At 34.6% G+C, this 21,067-nt stretch overlaps 1 protein-coding gene across 2 annotated transcripts in view; it reads right to left on the bottom strand.

The window, feature by feature from the left end:
- The window catches only part of LOC143225757 (solute carrier family 15 member 1-like), a 58,350-nt gene extending 44,065 nt beyond the window's left edge, over nucleotides 1-14,285 (bottom strand). Inside the window, exons 1-2 of one of the 2 annotated variants that reach the window (XM_076455708.1) lie at nucleotides 14,132-14,285; nucleotides 4,164-4,189 (exon numbers count right to left, since the gene is read on the bottom strand). In XM_076455708.1, coding sequence (XP_076311823.1) covers nucleotides 4,164-4,189; nucleotides 14,132-14,171 — 66 coding nt within the window. In that variant the 5' untranslated portion in view covers nucleotides 14,172-14,285. Of the gene's footprint in view, nucleotides 1-4,163; nucleotides 4,190-6,476; nucleotides 6,601-14,131 lie in introns of those variants that run through there. The other variant, XM_076455707.1, reaches the window with a different exon arrangement.
- Between the last annotated feature and the right edge of the window lie 6,782 nt (nucleotides 14,286-21,067).

Here is a 21,067-nt window from a genome sequence, read left to right as displayed (position 1 = left end):
GCATATGGTTTTTATTATTTTTGAAAAGCAAATTCAAAATACAAAAAAAAAAGGATTTGTTTGTTTTTCAGAGGAAAGCGACATTAGGCTACTTGCTGTGTCCATCGCGGGAAATCGAACCATTGATTTCAGGAAGTTAAATCCAGAAACTCACCGCTGTTCCACTAAAAGACGAAAAAATATTTGCTAATTTTGATGCTATCTGAGCCATCTATTGTCTTTTCAGTGTTTGTGATAAATGCCATTTATTTGCTAACAACACAAACTAAGCGTGCACACCTAAAAGTAAAAAAAAAAGAAAATTTAAATCACATGATGTAATTGTATAGAACATTTGCATTAGGTCACATTTTCGACCCCCTCTGGTACAACAGTATGTCTACGGATTTATAACGCTACAATCAGGGGTTCGATTACCGTCGCTGGGCTCTGGAAATAGCCCGACGTGACTTTTCTATGAGAAAACACACTTTAATTTTAGATTGGATTTTACTATGCCGTGAGGTAGATAAGCAGAAAAAACACAAAACCTGTAACTAATTGTATCTTTATATTTTCAAGGGCTTATTTTTTTATATCTACATCCGCAAAGTAAAAGCGATCATCTAAGTAATGAAACATTTAACTAATTAACAAATCCACCGAGCTGTAACCTTCTTACTAAAACTAGTAAAAGAGGAAAAGCTATAGTTTAATCACTTTTCAAGTTCATATAGTTTGACACTTGGTCCAATGAGCGGTATAAACAAGTCAATTTTTCTGAAAACGATCACGTTAATGAAGTTTTGTATTGCATGTTATGAGCGCACATCAACATCTTACATCAGGTGTAAGATTTTGAAGTTTGAAAGAAATCTTCCTTGATTTATAACAGTTGCTAATCAGTAATGATGTTACTTTACTTCAGTAATATAATGATTGTTAGTTATTTGTTACAGAATGAATGTATTAAATATATATTTCACATTAAGGGGTAGAGCGTTCGTAGGGCATTATTTCACAACTACAGATGTGGGATTATAAACATGAATTTACCCAGACAAACACAAAACGATTCATATTTTAAGAGAAATTCAATAAGAATGAGAAACATTATCCAGGTTAATTGTTTCATTGAATTTGAATGCAAAATCAAACAGTTTTCTTATTTTTATCTTTTGTTTTTCGTTTACCAGGCATTGAAAGTAAACAAGTCTGTTTAAGATGAAAAATGACGAAATGGCAATAGTCGTGATAACAGAGAACGTTATTTGATAAGAACGTTACGAATTTCGTTAGGCTTGTTAGGTATAGATTGTACATAGCTGAAGCAGTATTTCCAATATTTTATAACCTATGACCCAAAACTGTATCTATAGAATAAGTGAAAAGGTCGCGAATAGACTGCAAAATATATGGTAAATTTTGGACTGTTATTTATTTTGTTTTTACTTATTTATTTAATATATATTTCATTACGACTGGATTCTGAGCTATAAAAAAATAGAATACAAATACACTTAACACTGTCAAACTGAGAAATGCGTGTTATGTTAAACATCTACATGTATAATTTGTTCTATGGACGTCATACACAATTTATTGGAACAGCAAACAGTTTTAACAGCCACGTAATTCAGAACTTTACCTACTACAACAAAAAATTAATAACTTATATATAACGACAAACTATAACATCAAATTATTATAAAGAGCATCTTTAAACTAATATCAGTTCGTATTAAATATTCATTACTTGGTTCGTCTTCCTCGTATTCTCATAATCTCTTGAAGACGATGTGGCATGTTATTGATGTAATCCACCGTGATTTCATTTCAACTTTTCATTAGAAGACGCTGCAACTTAGATACAGTAGCTGGTTTAGGGTTGGAGTTAATTTTCTGGCTCAATTCTGTCCAACATTTGTCAGTGGGATTACAATTTGAAGACTTCGCTGGTTATGGCAATCTTGTAATGTTTTTATGATCAAGATAAACCTGTACAATATGCTTAATGTGGGCAGTGGCATTGTCATCTGGGAAACAAAGTTATTTTCAAGCCTTGTCCTAACATATGGCAGAAATATCATCTCCATGTCATCCTTTAAGGAGGCATTAGTGACGTTCTTGAAGAAGATGAATAGCAGGTTTTCCATCACGATGAATAGCTGCCCAAACATGTATTACACCACCTCATGTATGATCCCTGTGGGAAAGACAATTTGTTTGCAGACAAATTTTGAACATTAATTTTACCATCAGCTTTAACAAGCTGAAAACAGGACTCATCTGAAAAGATGACATGCCACTAGTGATCTGATTGTTAGTTGGCATGCTGTCTGGCCTGAGTAACACAGTAACGGCAGTGAATGCTCGTTAATAGCAGCTCACAGATAGCCCTTCCTGCAATATAACTTTGGTTAGTCTTATATTCACTCTTTTTCTGAATATCTGGGAATGAATGTGTTAATGTCATTCCTGTCGTAAAGTGTTGCAAGACTTCTTTTAACCTTGATATGTTAACCTGATTAAAACACGGTTATCTCGGGCAGTAGTTTTTCAGCGTCTACCACTAGAGTTTTCTGAGACAACTTACTTTTTCTGTAACCGGATGACGTTTCAGGATTCTGAATACAGTGCGCTAAGAGTAAACCTACTGTTCTGGCAATGCCCGTTTGCTTCATACCATTTCTGGACAGTCGACCAATTTGACATCTTATAGCTTCTGTTATGTGACCAAGCATGACTCTACATCAACTGCAAAAAAACTGCCTGAACAAAGTATTGATCTGTTTTGATAAAGATTATACCGAACACACACAACAGGGGGGGGGGGATATGTGTGGTTTGACGAACAAATGCTCAAACCAACTTATACAGACCAGAATAACGACTGGCACATGCTTATCCGATCATACGTTACAGTCTCTGTTACCACTAAGGCATGTACTCAATAATTATTCGATGCATATAGACAATAACATAAATATAGAACAGTATGCAAATATTTTGACCAAGACTGTTTCTTATTCCCTACAGGTTCTGTCACACTGCACGTTTTGTCAGCCTTTCCTCAGCATGGGGTGTTAACGTAACAAAATAAACATTTTTGAATTCATCATTAATCTCGAGTTTCGTCTAGATAGTTTTATTACAATCATTATTCGGCGCCCTAATGTGGACCAAATTATACTTAAGAAACAGGTGAAACAAACTAACACAGAAAAAAGTTACTATTTTCGTAATATAAGCTCACCAAAGGTATCCTACACCCTTTAGCCAAATAAGAACAGAAATAACTGACTGCTATCAGTTTTCATCTACATGAACTGGCTACAGTTTGCACGTAATTGATGAAGTGCATCCTTTAGGCTGAAAACGACATCAACACATTGTTTATGCTCAACACAGGTTTTACCAATGCGTTGTGATACCATGTTGTTCGTACTCGATATCAATATTTATTAATAGTAATGTTTATAATGGCGTGTGATATTACGCTATTCATAGTTAGTTTAGTTGAACCATTTTCTGTGCCTCAGGCACATAAGACCCATGTTTTCGAATTCTGCTTCCAATGACACAACCAGATGAGGGTGATGACCCATCCCCCTAGATGAAATGACAGACAACTGCTGATTACTCTCCAGCTAATAGTTAGATACCCATCATATAGCTGGATAGATTAGTAATCAAGGTCTTACTCAAGACCTCAACAGCCGCATGACGCGGGCTCGTCTCTATCCTGCAATCATCCGATTAGGAGACCAAAGCGCGAAGCCACCGAGACGTACTCAACAGTCAAAACTATGTGGTTTGTGATGCCATGTTTAGTTACGTTCGTGTTTCCTTGCAGTGATATGTTTTTAATATCCTCTTTTTACCTGTTAATTAATCATTCATTTACCACCAGAGGTCTTTATAAGGCAAGCAAAACTGTGTAGTGATGAGTAAAACATATGTGCAACATATATCTTGTTATCTGACAGTTACAATATGCTAAACTATTTCAGAAAGGCAGAAACACAATTTTCTCTGAAGTTGATTACTAACAATAACTCATTTTTAAAACGATATATTTAACAACCCTCATTGTTACATTCTTATATTATTTGAATTATAAATGATTGAAGTAGCAACTTTCAACGTCTCAATATTAATTTTTACTACGTAAATCAACTTACCGATTCATTGTCGACAAGATCTTTTGCTAGAAAAAGAATAAAAAACATAAAAATCATTAAACTAATATTAAATATATTTATAAATAATAAACAGAAATGATTAAATTCATCATAATCTTGGAGAAGGATCATTAACTGAAGAATTGTTAACATATGACAACGAACAGTAGTGAGGTCATTCCGTTATCAGTTATGAAAACTTTTCATTAATTCAAAATACACAGAAATAAACAATGCTAAATACTTCGTTAGTTTGTTTTAGAGTAAAGCCACATTGGGCTATCTGCCGTGTCTAACGAGGGAATCTCACCACCTAATTTTAACATTGTATGTCTGTAAACTTACTGCTGTACTACCAGTAGACTAGGCCGATTAAACATCGACGAATATTGAATTGTATCTTTTGTGGAACGCAGGACTTATTTCAACGTAAAATATTTTCAAAGTTTCTGAACACAGTGTTAAATGTATATGAATAAAAGAAATATAAGATCATTTATATAGTTTAATAGCTATCCTCTACCCACTATAAATATAGTTACAAATAACGTTTAAGACAAAATCTCAAACCTCTTCCATCAAATTAACATGTTCGTCTTTTTCTTCTTTCTTGTATGCTCTTTCTATCATTTGTCTCTGGTACCATGCAAAACATTTGGTAGAAAAAGTGACAAAAATTCTTCTTCAGTCACATTTCTAAACTTGCCATGACATCTGAGCGTGAACTATTCTACATTCTGTCCAACAATTACATAAAGTACCAAACTGATTTGTAAGATACATTGCGAAAAATGTTCAGAATTCTATTGTTAGAAATCAGGAAAAGAAATGAACACAAGACTCAAACAACACTTTCCTTTGTCTTCTTACGTCTATAGTCCTGTCGTACTTGTTCTAAATCATGTGACTAAGACTGCTAAATGGGTGAACGTACAGATTTCTTGATCATATATTGGTTTACATCACAAGAAATTTCAACCAAGTTTATGCAATTCTTTCTCTAACCCTGTTTTATGCAACAAAAGTTTTTGTTTTGGTTTTCATAATACATACAGATTGATCCTGATAGAATGTAAACACGCTTGATTTGTTTTGAATTTCGTGCAAAGCTACATAAGAGCTATTTGCGATAGCCTTTCCTAATTTAGCAGTGTAAGACTAGAGGGAAGGCAGCTAGTCATCATCACCCACCGCCAACACTTGGACTACTCTTTTACCGACGAATAGTGAGATTGACCGTTATATTATAACGTCCCCACGGCTGAAAGGGTGAGCATGTTTGGTGTGATGGAAATTCGAACCCACGACCCTTGGATTACGAGTTGAGTGCTTTAACTACCTGACCATGCCGGACCTAAACACGCTTGGACAAATACACTTGTCAAGAGAGCTCTTTCATGTTTTGTATTACATTTCAGGATCAACTTAAGCAAACACATAATTTTATTAAAGTAATATTATAGGAACATTATAGACGAATATTTAAAATTTCATTTATTCATAACGTATAATGGTTGAGTACGTTATATTAAAACTCTTTTGGTACCATACTTTATGTTTCAGTCCATGTTTCTACTTCCGGTCTGCTCTATCTGACGTTTGTGCATCTTGACAATAGCTGTGCAGAGTAGTTTCCATTGCCAAAAGTTAGCATGTCTAATCAACGGCACTTCTCCCTACTAGTTTCAATAATCCATCTAGTTTAAGAAGATATCTGTTTTCCAGCTTCCTCTTTAAACAGATCGATTGCACAGAAATCCACAGGTGATTTGATTACTATGGCTTGAAGTACACGACGACTAAACTGAAAATATGACTGGAAGCCCTGTCTCGGTGAACCCATATCTTGTTGGCTTCGTTTATACTCAGAGATGTTTCTTGATTATGTTGCCTGGAACACGTGGACCACTTTTGCCATTTTTCTTAGCATTTGTGAACACTCTCCTATTCCAAGACTCCCCACTTTGTTTACCACGACTGAGTTACAACTTATTCCAAGACTTTTTCTGTGTATATTTTAAGTAAAAAAAAGGCTGTTATATGCTCTTTACCAAAAGCAACCAATTTTAGATGACATCATACAATCTGTGACTCATTCCAAAATGTCAAAATTTGGTCCTGATACTTTATATTTCATCATGACCTTTTTTTTGTTTGTTTTTACTGTGATTGTCACGTGAGTTGTTGATTTGGATATTTCAAAATCATTTTATTATAACGTACTTAACCTTATATTAAGAGAAGTCAAAGAAACCCCTTTCGTCTCTTAATCTTAGTAAACTAAAGTCTTTAAAACGGCATCAAAAAATATACCTTCAGTGGGTTTTCTACTTCCTTTCGACGATATCAACACAGCCATTAGTCAGCACACACAAGATAAACTCAGCAAGGACCAGAGCTACTTTCTGATGTTTACAATAAACACGGTAATCCACAACATTAACACACACAAATAAGCTGTAAAATTTAAAGCAAACATTTACAAAAGATGTAAGATTGGTAAAAAACAACAACAAACAGTTCAGTCATTTTGTGAAGTGTCTTTGTACATATAATAACGATGATATTAAATCACAATCACAACTTTTCATGAATTAATACACATTAGATGGGTTTTAAAGTACTTTGTTAATGTCCCAGCCTTCAACTATTTACTTAAGAGCAAAACATTGGCACATACGTAAATTTCTGACTGACATAAGCATCTCCTTATAGCGCCTAAGCAGGTATCGATAGTTCTTTTGAGTTCAATCTATGTTACGTAACTGGCGTATGTTTATCGAAATTCAGGATTAAATTAACTAGGTACTTTGTTTTGTCGAAAAGAATTCCGTTTTCAAAGTATTTAACACATTTCAGCTGGATATTCCAGCAATGTTACACAGTTACTTAGTTTTCATCTTAATATTCAGAATGTAAAAGTTCAAAAACATGATTTAGGAGCGAATGGTAATCCGTTCACTTTCTATGTTAAACATATGAAAATTCATAGACATACAAATTTACATTTATAAAGTCACTTCATCGTGTAAAAACTAAATTATAAGTGAATTTCTCAAGCGTTTAGTGAAGCGGAAATACAAATGTAAGCTAGTTATAGAACTTCGTTAAAAATTAAATTATAAACGAAAACGGTTTGTTTTGTTTTGAATTTCGCGCAAAGCTACATGAAGGCTATCTGCGCTAGTCATCCCTAATTTAGCAGTGTAAAACTAGAGGGAAGGCAGCTAGTCATTACTACCCATCGCCAACTCTTGGGCTACTCTTTTCAATGAATAGTGTGATTGACCGTCATTTTATAACACCCCCACGGCTGAAAGGGCGAGCATGTTTGGTGTGACTGGAATTCGAACCTGCGACACTCAGATTACAAGTCGAGTACCTTAACCACCTGGCTATGAAAGAAAACGTAAGACCCTATAAATACACACACACACACACACACACATACAGACATATGGGCCATACCTATGTGGTACAATATAAATAAAACTTTGATAAAGATATACAAATAGTTACGTTACCTATATAATAGTACAAATTCATTGTGATCGCATAAAACTTATTAATTTCTAATCAAACTTCTTGCATATATCAGAACCAAAATATATACCTATAATACGCATAGCTAAGAAATATAATATTCAGATTATATTACTTATGAAAATTAGAATACAGTTTCATTAGCTGGGTGTATCTTGCTATAAAAATATTTTCGGCCATAAACCCTATCATATTTTATGAAATAAGGGTGGTCCAGGAGGTTTAGGTTATATTCTAACTATATACTAAGCTAATAACGCAAAATTATAATTATAACAAACAATGATCATAAATTAAAATAAGAAATATTAATAAAAAAATAAACACAGGGATATATTTTAACCAACGCCATGTGTCTGCATTTTGATAAACGTTTCACTTAAGTCGATGACCAAAGAAGAACTACTATCCCGTGGTAAAAGTTATACTTGGTTCAGTCTGCTTAGTAGATTTAGATTAGTCCTAAATCCATAGAATAAGCTAAGAATATGAACTAATCTTTATAATTATAATAAAATAGAAATAATAATTGAAATTAGTTATAATAAATATAATAACCAACACTATGATAAGAGTAGCCTTCAAGAGAAGGTACGGTCTAATCAAGTTGCTATTCTTGCTGGAATACAAATAATATTCACTGTCCATAAAAATCAGGTGAAATCCACTCCTTGAGCACACGTGAAACTAATAACACCATGGATTTGCTATAACTAAATAAGGCATACGTTTGTGTGTGTTTATATAATTTACAGTATTAAATGTAATTAATTTAATTTGTATTTTAGTTGTTTATAGTATTACATAGATTTCACATATAACATTAAATTTAATTTGTATTTTAGTTTTTTATAGTATTACATAGATTTCACATATAACATTAAATTTAATTTGTATTTTAGTTGTTTATAGTATTATATAGATTTCACATATAACATTAAATTTAATTTGTATTTTAATTGTTTATAGTATTACATAGATTTCACATATAACATTAAAGCTATGCATGAGACAATTCTAAGTCTTTGCTTAGTAAATCGTAAAACTGACCCAATTCTGTCAGGCTTTCTTGGGATAAGGGCCAGAAACATCGATAACATTGAATATATCTAGCTAATAGTCATAGAAGGGTTTTGTAGTTTGTCTGTCACTCATAGGTAAGTTACAACTTCTAGACATCATCTACTCTGCTAGGTATAAATATTTCACTGTCCACTTCTATTTCTGACGTGGGGTGACCCATGACAACAGGTAACTAGAGTGAAAGGAGATTAGCTGATTTCTTTGAACAACTCACCATATATATATAACTATGCAAGCGGTTGAAACATTGTATATGCTGAACTTCTGTGACGTCTTCCCAGAGGCACAGCGCTATGTCTGCGAACTTATAATGCTATAATTTGGGTTCAATACTGGACAGATAGCCCATGGTGTTGCTTTGTGCTTAACTTCAAACAAATAAACAAATAAAACTTTTGGAACAGTTACTAGGTAAAATTAGATAAGAAATATCATGTACGCACCTCCAAACATATGAAAAAATATTTAAGAACGTTAGCACTAATAATAAGATTAAGTGAAGGATGCAACAAAATTGTGAATATTACAAATAGCTAGGATAACTAAAGCAAACTAACTAACTGTGATTTGTTATAGCATACACTACAGTAAGAACACAAATGTAACATGTTTTGTGATTTAGTGCAAAGCCACACCGAATGGAAATGAACCCCAGATTTTAGCGTTATAAGTCTTGTTTGTTTGCTTGATTGGTTTGAATTTCACGTAAAGTTACACAAGAGTTATCTACGTTAACCGTCCCTAATTTAGCAGTGAAAGACAAAAGGGAATGCATAATATCGTCACCATCCACCGCCAACTCTTGGGTTACTCTTTTACCAATGAATAGTGGGATTAACTGTAACTATATAACGCCTCCGGGGCTAAAAAGGCGAACGTGTTTGGTGTGACAGGGAGTCGTACCCTCGATCTGGATAATTTATAGGAGAAAAGTATCTAGATTTTAGATTAGCTCAATAGATGATATTATTATTTGTTAGAAAAAGAAATTTTTACGCGTGAAAAATGTAATAGTACTTAACACTTTAAAAATAATCGAAATCTCGGTAACTGGTCGAAAAAATCACATAAATTAAGGTTCCACATTAAAGGTAAGTATATGTAGTAAACAATGTTGAAATGTTACTCTAGCAAATTATAAGAAAAGTATTTGATAGTTAAAACTTTCGAACGAATCCCACCTTACATGATAATATGGTAAGATTCGTGTTCAGGTGCTTCTTTATTCAACACTACACCAGTGTCTATGAAGTAGGTCATAAAATTGTTTTCTGCTTCTTTTTCATTTATTGAAACTAAACCATTATGAATAAGAACCAAAACTCCTTTTCAATCATCCCACAAAGTTTCCATATAATATGTGTATCATGATAAAAATGAGATTAAATTAATATATATGCTGATGCATATAAAAAGTAGGTTTTTAAAGGATAATTGAAACCAATTTATCTATTTTGTTGTTTAATTTATTTAATCAAAATAAGCTCCTTCAGACTCAATACACTTCTGCCAAAGAGTTGTAACTTTGTAAATGCCATCTTTAAAAATTGGACGTCCTTTGATTCAGGCCCGGCATGGCAAAGTGGTTAGGGCACTCGACTCGTAAATTGAGGGTCGCGGGTTCAAATCCCCGTCCCACTACATGCTTGCCCTTTCAGCCGTCAAGGCATTATAATGTCACGGTCAATCCCACTATTCGTTAGTAAAAGAGTAGCCCAAGAGTTGACGGTTGGTGGTGATGACTAGTTGCCTTCCCTTAGAGACGGCTTGCGTAGATAGCCTTCGTGTAGTTTTGGGCGAAATTCAAAATAAACCAAATTTTTGAGGCAATAAAGTCTTCGAAGGCACTTTCAATCGGCCTTTGCAAACACTTTTTATTTTAAAAAGAATTCAAATGTTTAAAATAGTGATTAACTGTAGGGAAAAGATCTGGTAAATATGGTGGATGAGGTAAAGTTTTGTACTGAAGTTCGTTTAGTTTTTAGACAGTAACGTGAGACATGAGAAACGGGTCGTTTTTGTTGCGGATAAGGAGTGAGTAACAAATTTCAACTCGTCTTTTTTGACGGTTTTCAGTCAATTCGTAAAGTACCATTTATCGAGCTTTATTACCTTGCCAATTGCTTCAGGATGTCGGGAAACTGTTGAATAACGAACCTTAAGTTTGTCAACAAATCCTATCATAGTTTGGTGGGTATCTGATTCAACTAAGGTCTTCAATCCTCCTCATTGATGTCTGTGTGAGAGCGGCCTCGAGACTCATAATGAAAGCTTGTGTTACCAGAACAAAATCTCCTAAACCAACACTGTGTCTTACGTGCTCGTTAGTTATACCATCACCAAGTGCATGATTGATATCACAAACTGCTGTCGCCACAGCTTAAACTCGTGTAATAAAATTACACGAATATATATTTTTCCACAGTGACAAAATTCAATATAAATATGATTTAGTTTTTAAAATAAGAAAAATAAAGTGAGTTTGAAATGAACCAGATAATATACTATATTATTATGATAAATTTACAATGGTGCTTCTCTTTCAGCCACTAAAAATCGAGTTTCAAATTCGCACATGAAGATCCGACATTTCTCATGCAACAGCGTGACATTTATTCTAGCTTGGTTCTCGTAAAATAAAAGAAAGTTTATTAAGAATTCACCTGATATAAATTGACAAATTTCTCTACAATAGTTCAGCGGTAAGTTTATGGGCTTATAACACTAAAAACTGGGTTTCGAAATCCGCTATGAGTATAGCACGGATCAGGAGCGTAGATTTTTTACACCCGATGGGGAAGGGGATGATTTTTGCAACCACTTTTGAGGACTGTTCAATTTGCAAATTGGTAATCTCTGAATACGTGAACCTAAAAGCTGTAAACATGCAGTCACAGAGTAGGTCGCGCCAAACATGCTCGCCCTTTCAGCCGTGGGGGCGTTATAATGTGACGATCAATCCCACTATTCGTTGGTAAAAGAGTAGCCCAAGAGTTAGCGGTGGGTGGTGATGACTAGCTGCCTTCCCTCTAGTCTTACATTGCTAAATTAGGGACGGCTAGCACAGATAGCCCTCGAGTAGCTTTGTGCGAAATTCAAAAATACAACACAATACAGTCACAGAGTAATCTTGTTGCCACGATACTTGCATGTATACTTAGGCCTACTGACTGAAACTTACGAACTATTGCTTAGATCGAAAAGCTTAGAAGCACGCCTATATTAAAGATGTACATTTCAGCTACTGAAAAAAACCTACATCTAGGCCTAATTATGTAATTCGATTGGTAAGAACACGAGAATCACAAGAACAAACACACAATTTGTAGGCCTGTGATGCAATAAAACAATCCAACAGACCAAACTGTAGGGGAGATGATTGTATGCACTATACCCCCCACCTAAACTGAAGGGGGATGTATACATTCCATTCCCCCAGGATCTACGCCCCTGGCAAGGATAGTTAATTATGTAGTTTTTTGCGTGATAATAAATAAACAAAATATAATTTTTAAGACCTTCTTCTTGTGCAAATTATCCAGCATTACTTATCATCCTGTGATATCAACTATTTCATGTTATTTCTACAAGAAACTTTTATATATTAATCCAATGACCTAATTTAACCTTTGTTGCGGTTTCCGTATATATTTTGGTCTGCAAAATAAATATCTTTGAAGGATTAAAACTTTAGAAGAAACGTCAGTACTATAAGACATTTAAAATCAAATTTCTACCATTTTATTGAATCTCATGTTTTTTTTTATATTTACTCTTGGTAAATTTCAGTTTAAGATATGTTAGTAAGCAACAAAATGAAACATAATTATATACAATATTTGACAGTAACTTTATTTCAATGTAAATTAATCCTAAAACTTACCTACCAAGAGAAGAATCAGTTTCAAATGTGAAAAAAAATATATGTAAGAAAGTTTGTTTTTTTTTAATTTTGCGCAAAGCTACACGAGGGCTATCTGCACTAGCCGTCTCTAATTTAGCAGTGTAAGAGTAGAGGAAAGGTAGCCAGTCATCACCACCCACCGCCAATTCTTGGACTACTCTTTTACCAATGAATAGTGGAATGGACCTAACATTATAACGCCCCACGCCTGAAAGAGCAAGCATGCTTGGTGCGACGAGGATTTGAACTCGCGACCCTCAAATTACGAGTCGAACGCTTTGACCCAACTGGCTATGCCAGGCCGTATGTAAGAAAGACTCTACTAAAACAGCTGTCATAATCAATGTGAACAAAATGATGAGAAATCGTGTAGCAAGACAGCAATCAGCTTCCAATTTGAAAAATATATAAGGGATACCCTATCAAAACAGCTATCAGCTTCCAATATGAAAAAAGAAAAACCTTACCAAGTTTCAATTTTAGTACGTTATGAGAAATATCTAACCAAGGTTAGATGAAGAGATGAAGCCAACTAAAACAGCAACCAGCTTTCAGTATGAAGAAACCAGTGAGAACTTCAGATGATCAGCTTCTGATGTGAAAAAAATGACCAGAAACTACTGAAGCACACAGCTGTCAGTGAAAAAATTATATGAAACAACAAATCAAGATGATATTCACACACACAATTGACTAAAACAACGACCAGAGACCAATCAAAACAACAATAGCACTGAAATTCCAGTGTAAAGAAATTAACAGAGACACCTGATCAAGACAACACTACACAGGTTTCCAATGTGAACGAAGTATTAGAGGCAACCGAGCAAGACAATAACCAATTCCAATTACGAATAAATTATCAGAAACAGCTAATCAAAATAGCACCCGACTATACATGTGTATAAATAATCAAAGATAGCTGAACAAGACAACAACCAGCTTCTGATGTGAATAAATTATCGAAAACAACTACTGAAGACAGCATCAGCACCCAGTTTTCGAAGTGAAAAAATATCTAGAATAGCTGATTCAGACGCTAACCGGTTCCATAATGACAAAAGATAATAAGAGAAATCCGACTACAACAATATCCAGTCTCTATTGTAAACAAATTATGATTCTAAAGTATATTCTTGTTTACCACTAAAAAAGACAGTGCATAGAAATAATTAAAAAGAATTATGTTAGTAAGTTCATGAATACTTAATATAACAATGTGGTTCTCGGTTATTACACGCTCTGTCGGGAAGAATATACAATAAATAATTTATCAAAAGGGACTGCAATTGTGTGAATATTCTGACGACATTATCGCTTCTTGCCTTTGGGCAACTGTTAATCAAATAACATAGTGACGAACGCAGCGATTAAAATTATAGACTAACGTTGTTTGGAATACATACGAGTAATCTAAATATTATTATACAAAACTTACAATTCTTCGATTTTTTATCTTCTTTCTTTTCAGATGACATTGTCCGGAAAAAGCAGTTGGTTTACCCAAGGTGCTTGTAACGTTCAGTACGCAAACGTCAGACAAACCAGCAAAAGTTTTTCACAATCTGCACTCACGAGAAGGCCGACGTATGTATTATCAGCTATGTTATCAATAGACGTATCACAAGACTTGTTAACATGAATGGAAATTATCTGAAACTTCATGTATACAACCTTGGATCTCAATCTACAGACCTAATACCATCCAACATTAAAAAGTGTAGGATTTAAACAGAACATTATCCATCACGATGTGATATCGCATATATACGGTAAGAAGTACAGACCAGGTCATTATCGATCAATAAGGGATACTACATACTCAACAATAGAAGTAAAACAGTACACTCTTCAACTAGAAAGGATAATACGTATACAGTAAGACGTGTAAAACAGTACATTATCTAACAACATGTGATATTACGTATAAAATAATAGTTCAGAACAGCACATTGTCCAGTAAGAAGGAACATCGCACATGAAATATAAGGTGGAATATAGTACATGATTTAATAAGAAAATATACATGTACGAGCAATAGGAAATGTGATTTTTTTATTGTTCATGTTTTTATTCACACATGGTCTTACATTACCGAGTGTGTAAATTCGTTAACTGGCTAGTAGTTATAATGCCCTTCCTTTGAATTATCCATATTTTATCACTTCCACACATTCCATCTAAGTTACGCTTTCTTGCATTCATTGTGAGTTATATTGATAAATCCTGGTCTATTTGTAAAGAATTGTATTCGGTCAGACAGACAAACTCAGGCAGACGTAACTTTATTTAATAAAACTACACATACGTAACTCCAATAAAAGTAAAACTAAAGTAAACAATAAAGTAGCGTTGTTTATAATGTTTTACAGAATAAACAATTATGATAATTTTACGAGTTGAAGCAAAGAATCTCACAGAAACGAAGAAGGATAAAACCCGTTGTGAGCAAAAAAGTAGCTAAAAGGTGTTTATAGCAGTCTGCGTAACGAATCGAAGCTAGGTTATTGCAAAATAAAATGTAAAGTTGAAATGTTTGTTTTTGGTTTTTAGATTTCGCGCAAAGCTACTCGAGGGCTATCTGCGCTAGTCATCCCTAATTTAGCAGTGTAAACTAGAAGGAAGGCAGCTAGTCATCACCACCCACCGCCAACTCTTGGGTTACTCTTTTACCAACGAATAGTGGGATTGACTGTCACATTATAACACCCCCATGACTGAAAGGGCGAGCATGTTTGGCGCGACTGGGAAAGTTGAAATGAAGGCAAACGAAACTGTGAGCGGAAATGTTTGCGTGTTAACAAAGTGATAAAAATACAGTTTTGAACAAATTGCGCAAGAGTAGTTTGGACTAATAAAAATCGAGAGAATCCATAGAAACTGTATTTAGTGTAATCTCCATTCTTTTGAGGAAAGTAAAGGCGGATTAAGTGTTGTTTGCGTGACATACCTTGCGAATAGTTTAAATCAAAGCCAGTCATCACGTGATGATAAGAACATTGCGCTATCATACACCTTTGAAAAGCCTGACTAATCAAAAACAGGTCAGGCGATTTTGAATTGAAAAGCCAATATACAATCCTGACTCATTGGACAAAAGCCTTTCTAACGATAAGAGACTTGTAGCATTTGGCAGAGAAATCTGTGAAAAGAGATTTGGACAGAATAACGCAGTGTATTATTTATATAGATTATCTACCACTCGGTGAAAATGCCTCATTACAAATTGTTTTATTTTATCTTTTGGAGTTTAATCGTTTTCAGTGTTCTGTTAGTGATCTTACAATGTTTCAAATGGAAAGAAAAGATCGATACTCAAAGACTCGATGGCTACTAATGCCATTAGTAATAGATCTACTAACATTAAGCCTACAGTGTATGTTATTTCATGTATTATATGTTGGTTTTTCAACTTGTATTTGGCCTAACTAAAAAGTTGACTTAGGAACACATGGATAATAATATCTTAGGAAAAAATAAGGCTACTTAAGTAACTGAAAGAGCCACTAACATTTCTACATTAGGCAAATGTGTAAATTTCTCCGAATTGTCGGCAGCACTCATTTCGCCAGCAAAACTTTATTTCATTTCTGCTAACCACTCACACCACTATCCAATAGTGTGTTGTCTGTCAGTCAGTCAGTTTAAACTAAAATGATATAATACAAAAGACGCTTTACGTTGTAAGTTATACTTTCGTGACGTCAGTAAAACGTACGCATGTCATGAATCACGACAAGAGTTATGCACTCTTTAGATTACAACACAGAATGACATATTAACTCAAAAAGCAAGAAAGAAAAATATTTGTTACTCTTAATTTTGGTTTTATTTATTCGTGAAACAGAATATTTTCGGGGAACCTGTGGAAGAGCATCTAGTTGCAATAATATTTAAACTGAAGGCCGATGAAAAACATTACTTGTCTAACATTCTATCTGTGGGACTGGAGTGTGTATACACATTCAAATGTATATAGGTACATTACTCTAAATGATGGTTTGTTTGTTTTTGAATTTCGCGCAAAGCTGCACGAGGTCTATCTGCGCTAGCCATCCCTAATTAAGCAGTGTAAGACTAGAGGGAAGGCATCTAGTCATCAGCACCTACTACCAATTCTAAGGCTACTCTTTTACCAACGAATAGTGGGATTGACCATCACATTATAACACCCCCACGGCTGAAAGGGCGAGCATGTTTGGTGTGACAGGGATTCGAACCCGCGATCCTCGGAGTACAAATCGAGTGCCTTAACCACCTTGCTATGCTAAATGATAAAGTATTGCTTTTATAAAATGAGATACTTATATGTACACGATATATCATTCTATAGAAAAGATATTACTTGTACAGTTAATGATATATATCACAGAAGATATAATTTAGTCAATATGAGGCATGTTATAAGCACATTACCAAGGAAAGTTTGTATAAAATAGACAATAAGACGTATAACCATTGTTAGCTATAGTTTAATTTAGTTAGTTACTAAAGAAAGCTGCTAAGATGATCATGGCGCTAAACTTAGAAGGTTAAATAGTACCTAGATTGTTCAACAATGTTAATCATTAATAAATATTGGGAGCAAGAACACTATTACAATAATCATGAAGCATTGAGTTCAATTTTTAGTTCATTGAGTGCCGGTCAGTGAGTGAAGTATTCATTTGAGTAGTGAATGAGAATTCTGAGAATTTAGCTTGCTATTCTAATATATTCAATGTTTGCAGTCGATTAGCAAAGAAATTTTATTATTCGGTGGTTACCCAGTCAAAATCGGTGAGTTACGTGTTTGTTTTTCTACCAACGTTAATTATGCTAGGCGTGCGACTCACAGTTTGTTACGAAACATAGTATTTGAACTAGCGCCGACATCTTATAATAACATGAACATAGCCTGTAGAAACGTTATAGAAGAAGACAACTGATTCATTGATCTTTATATGGACAAGATTTCAAATTATTGAGCAAATAATTTAAAAGAATCCGCACAACAAAAGAACACGTTTGAACATAAAATATATCATCTTAAAAGAAAGAATATTGTTTACAACAGTAAGAAGCAGAGGAAGGTACCTCTTTTTACAGTAAGCTATCTTCCATATTTTATGGGTCATGTAATAGTACCCTATATTAAGTTACGTTGAATGTTATATATATTTAAAAACGGCTGGTATGGATTGAGAAAATTCTAGATAGAAGAGCGAACAATGTTTCGACCTTTCGGTCATCGTCAGATTCACAAAGAAAGAAAGAGGTAACTGACCGACAGTTGACCACGTGTTTGAAGGGGGTTGTGTGATCGAGTGTAGGAATGTAGAAGGCGTGCTTAGATGTTTAGTCAGCTGTCGGTCAGTTACCTCTTTCTTTCTTTGTGAACCTGACGATGACCGAAAAGGTCGAAACATTGTTCGCTCTTCTACCAAGAATTTTCTCAATCCATACCAGCTGTTTTTAAATATATATTTTTCTCTACAAGTGGGTTTTCTCATCATCAAGGATCATGTTGAATGCTGTTTTTTGTCCGAAGTTCTGCTACAGTTTTGGAACTAAAAAGACTAAATGTGTCGGGTGTCATTATCTATGAGGCTAAAAAAACCCATAAAAGTTACCCAGACATGCGTTTTTAACCCTCTTTGGAAGCATAAGGTGTCTTGTTTGAAACTGTGTCCATACCTCTTCTCACAAGGACCTGCATGGCCAGGTGGTTAAGGCGTTCAGCTCGTAATCTAAGAGTATTCAAGTTTTAAAATAAAACTATAATTTACAATAGTATTTACCAGTAATTGTTAAAATAATATTTTTAATTTCGAAAATCTTTTTTTCCCAGACATATCGTATTTCATCAAATTATTTTAGTTCTGTTTTTTTTTTCTTTTCCCTGGTCTGTGAATAAATAATTTAGACCGAAGAAAACTGACATTTTTACAAGCCGTTTGGAACCTCAGTGTGTCGTGCTTTATATTCCAGTTGTATGTTTTATATTTTTTTGCTTTTTTATGTGCCGATTCTAAATACAACTGATGCCATGTTGTAACCTTTGAAAAACTGCCTTATTCAACTATATTAAGGAAACAAATGAAACACAGTTATCTGATGGTTGTGGATGGTTAAAAATGGTAGAAGAGTACAGCAATATTTTATACTAAATAATCATATATGTCCTCAATATTTATGTCACTGAAGCAGTGTTTATTTACAATACATGCATGTATGTGCATAGGGGGCTATGTATCTTAAAAATATACGTCACAATTTTGTTTCTGCTAGAGGTATGATAGTCAAAGAAAGTAGAACACTACGGCGACGTTGCAGATAAAGTAAGAGTCTGAATATTGAACATCTATGTTTATGGATTCAGGTTGACATGCGCATTGCAAATAACAAATCTGTATATATTGTTCTTTGGTCTACTAAGTGAACCATTTCTGAATTACGGAATATGTTTTGCAAACACTTACATACAGTGAAAATTTATTGTTGTTTGATAGATTCTATGAATCTAGTATCAAATCAGCTTCAAGAGCGGAACGTGGTAAAGTTGTATCTAGGAGCCGTAAACTGACCAGGTAAACTGTTATCAAACTCTGTTATGTTGATTAAGAGAGTAAACAAGATGGAGCTCATTGATATTACAGATCTTATGAATGTTCTAAAGCAGAAAAATACTCAAACCGACTTGTTGTTACTGGTAGGTCAAACATACCAACACAAAATATGCAAAACGTAAACACACAAAGAACGGACTTAAAAACAAACTGAGAACAAGATGACATGATAATGATACAGCAAGAGACCTGTAAATCAACCTGGGTCTGAAACGACGCAAGCATCCTTTGGCGATACTGATGTGTTCGCTCTTTTAGTGTATTAATACTGGAAATTTAGCATAACTGACAAGGTAACTAGTAATGTATAAGTGGTGAAATTACTCATAGACATTGGCAAGACTGTCAAAAAAACACAACGATTTTGTACCAAATCTGATAGCAGCCTATGAAATACTCGAATATGATACTGCTGCACAAAACCAATTTTTACCTACAACAGAGACATTTTAGGAAAGTGATCAGAAATTTCAGATTCTAGCCATTCAGTTGTATTCAACATCCATTCCCAAGTCTCCATTACTAAATCCGTCGCTTTTTAAGTGGTTAAGTAACCATGAGACAGATTCATTGATTCCTGTCTATCTAATGTTTCACCTGCTCCTCTTTCACCACGAAACCTTGGAAATGATTAAATACTGATGTTATTTAGATTAACCATGTACTAAGGCCCGGCATGGCCGAGCGCGTTAAGGCATGCGCTCGTAATCTGAGGGTCGCGGGTTCGCGTCCGCATCGCGCTAAACAGGCTCGCCCTCCCAGCCGTGGGGGCGTTATAAGTGACGGTCAATCCCACTATTCGTTGGTAAAAGAGTAGCCCAAGAGTTGGCGGTGGGTGGTGATGACTAGCTGCCTTCCCTCTAGTCTTACACTACTAAATTAGGGACGGCTAGCACAGATAGCCCTCGAGTAGCTTTGTGCGAAATTCCAAAAAAACAAATAAACAAACCATGTACTACAAATAGGTGTAAGCATGTGCCACTGGCGAGGGAAACATACACGAGAAGCACTATTATCATTGAATTACGGTAAAAAGAGGATGAAGAAATGTGTAATTAAAAAGTTTATTCAAATACATTTCATTTATTTAGATTTTTAAACATTTACGTTATATAAGGGAAAACATTAAGTAAGTTTGCATATGGATGTGTAATACATACGCGAGGGGGGTGAGGAAAGCGTAATAATATAGTTCAGTGGTTCTTAACCTTGTTGGAGATACTGAACCCCGGATGTTTCGTACTTGTATTCACTGAATCCTTCATAATTGGAAAAATAAAATATGATTTTCTTGAAATTCAAAACATAAGTGGATATTTTATTAGTACACAAAATGTTTTTGTTTTGTTTTTAAATTTCGCACAAAGCTACACGAGGGCTAACTGTGCTAGCCGTCTCTAATTTAGCAGTGTAAGACTAGAGGGAAGGCAGTTAGTCATCACCACCCACCGCCAACTCTTGGGCTACTCTTTTACCAACGAATAGTGGGATTGACTGTCACATTATAACGCCCCCACGGCTGACAGGGCGAGCATGTTTAGTACGATCGGGATTCGAACCCGCGTCCCTCAGATTACGAGTCACACGCCTTAACACGCTTGGCCATGCCGAGCCTGCACAAAATGAACCATGCATCAGTTGCACACAATATCACTGTGTTCAAAGAACAAAACATGAATTTCACACAAAAACAAAATTATAACTCAATGAATATTTACTGCAAATCAATGTGACTTTTGCTGTTGCCTTTTAGAGACAAGTTCAGA

This window comes from Tachypleus tridentatus, chromosome 9 (genome assembly GCF_004210375.1).
Source record: "Tachypleus tridentatus isolate NWPU-2018 chromosome 9, ASM421037v1, whole genome shotgun sequence".
In the NCBI taxonomy this organism is placed as follows: Eukaryota; Metazoa; Arthropoda; class Merostomata; order Xiphosura; family Limulidae; genus Tachypleus; species Tachypleus tridentatus.
Note: the sequence above shows the minus strand (reverse complement) of the source record. Positions and strands in the feature narration are given on the sequence as shown.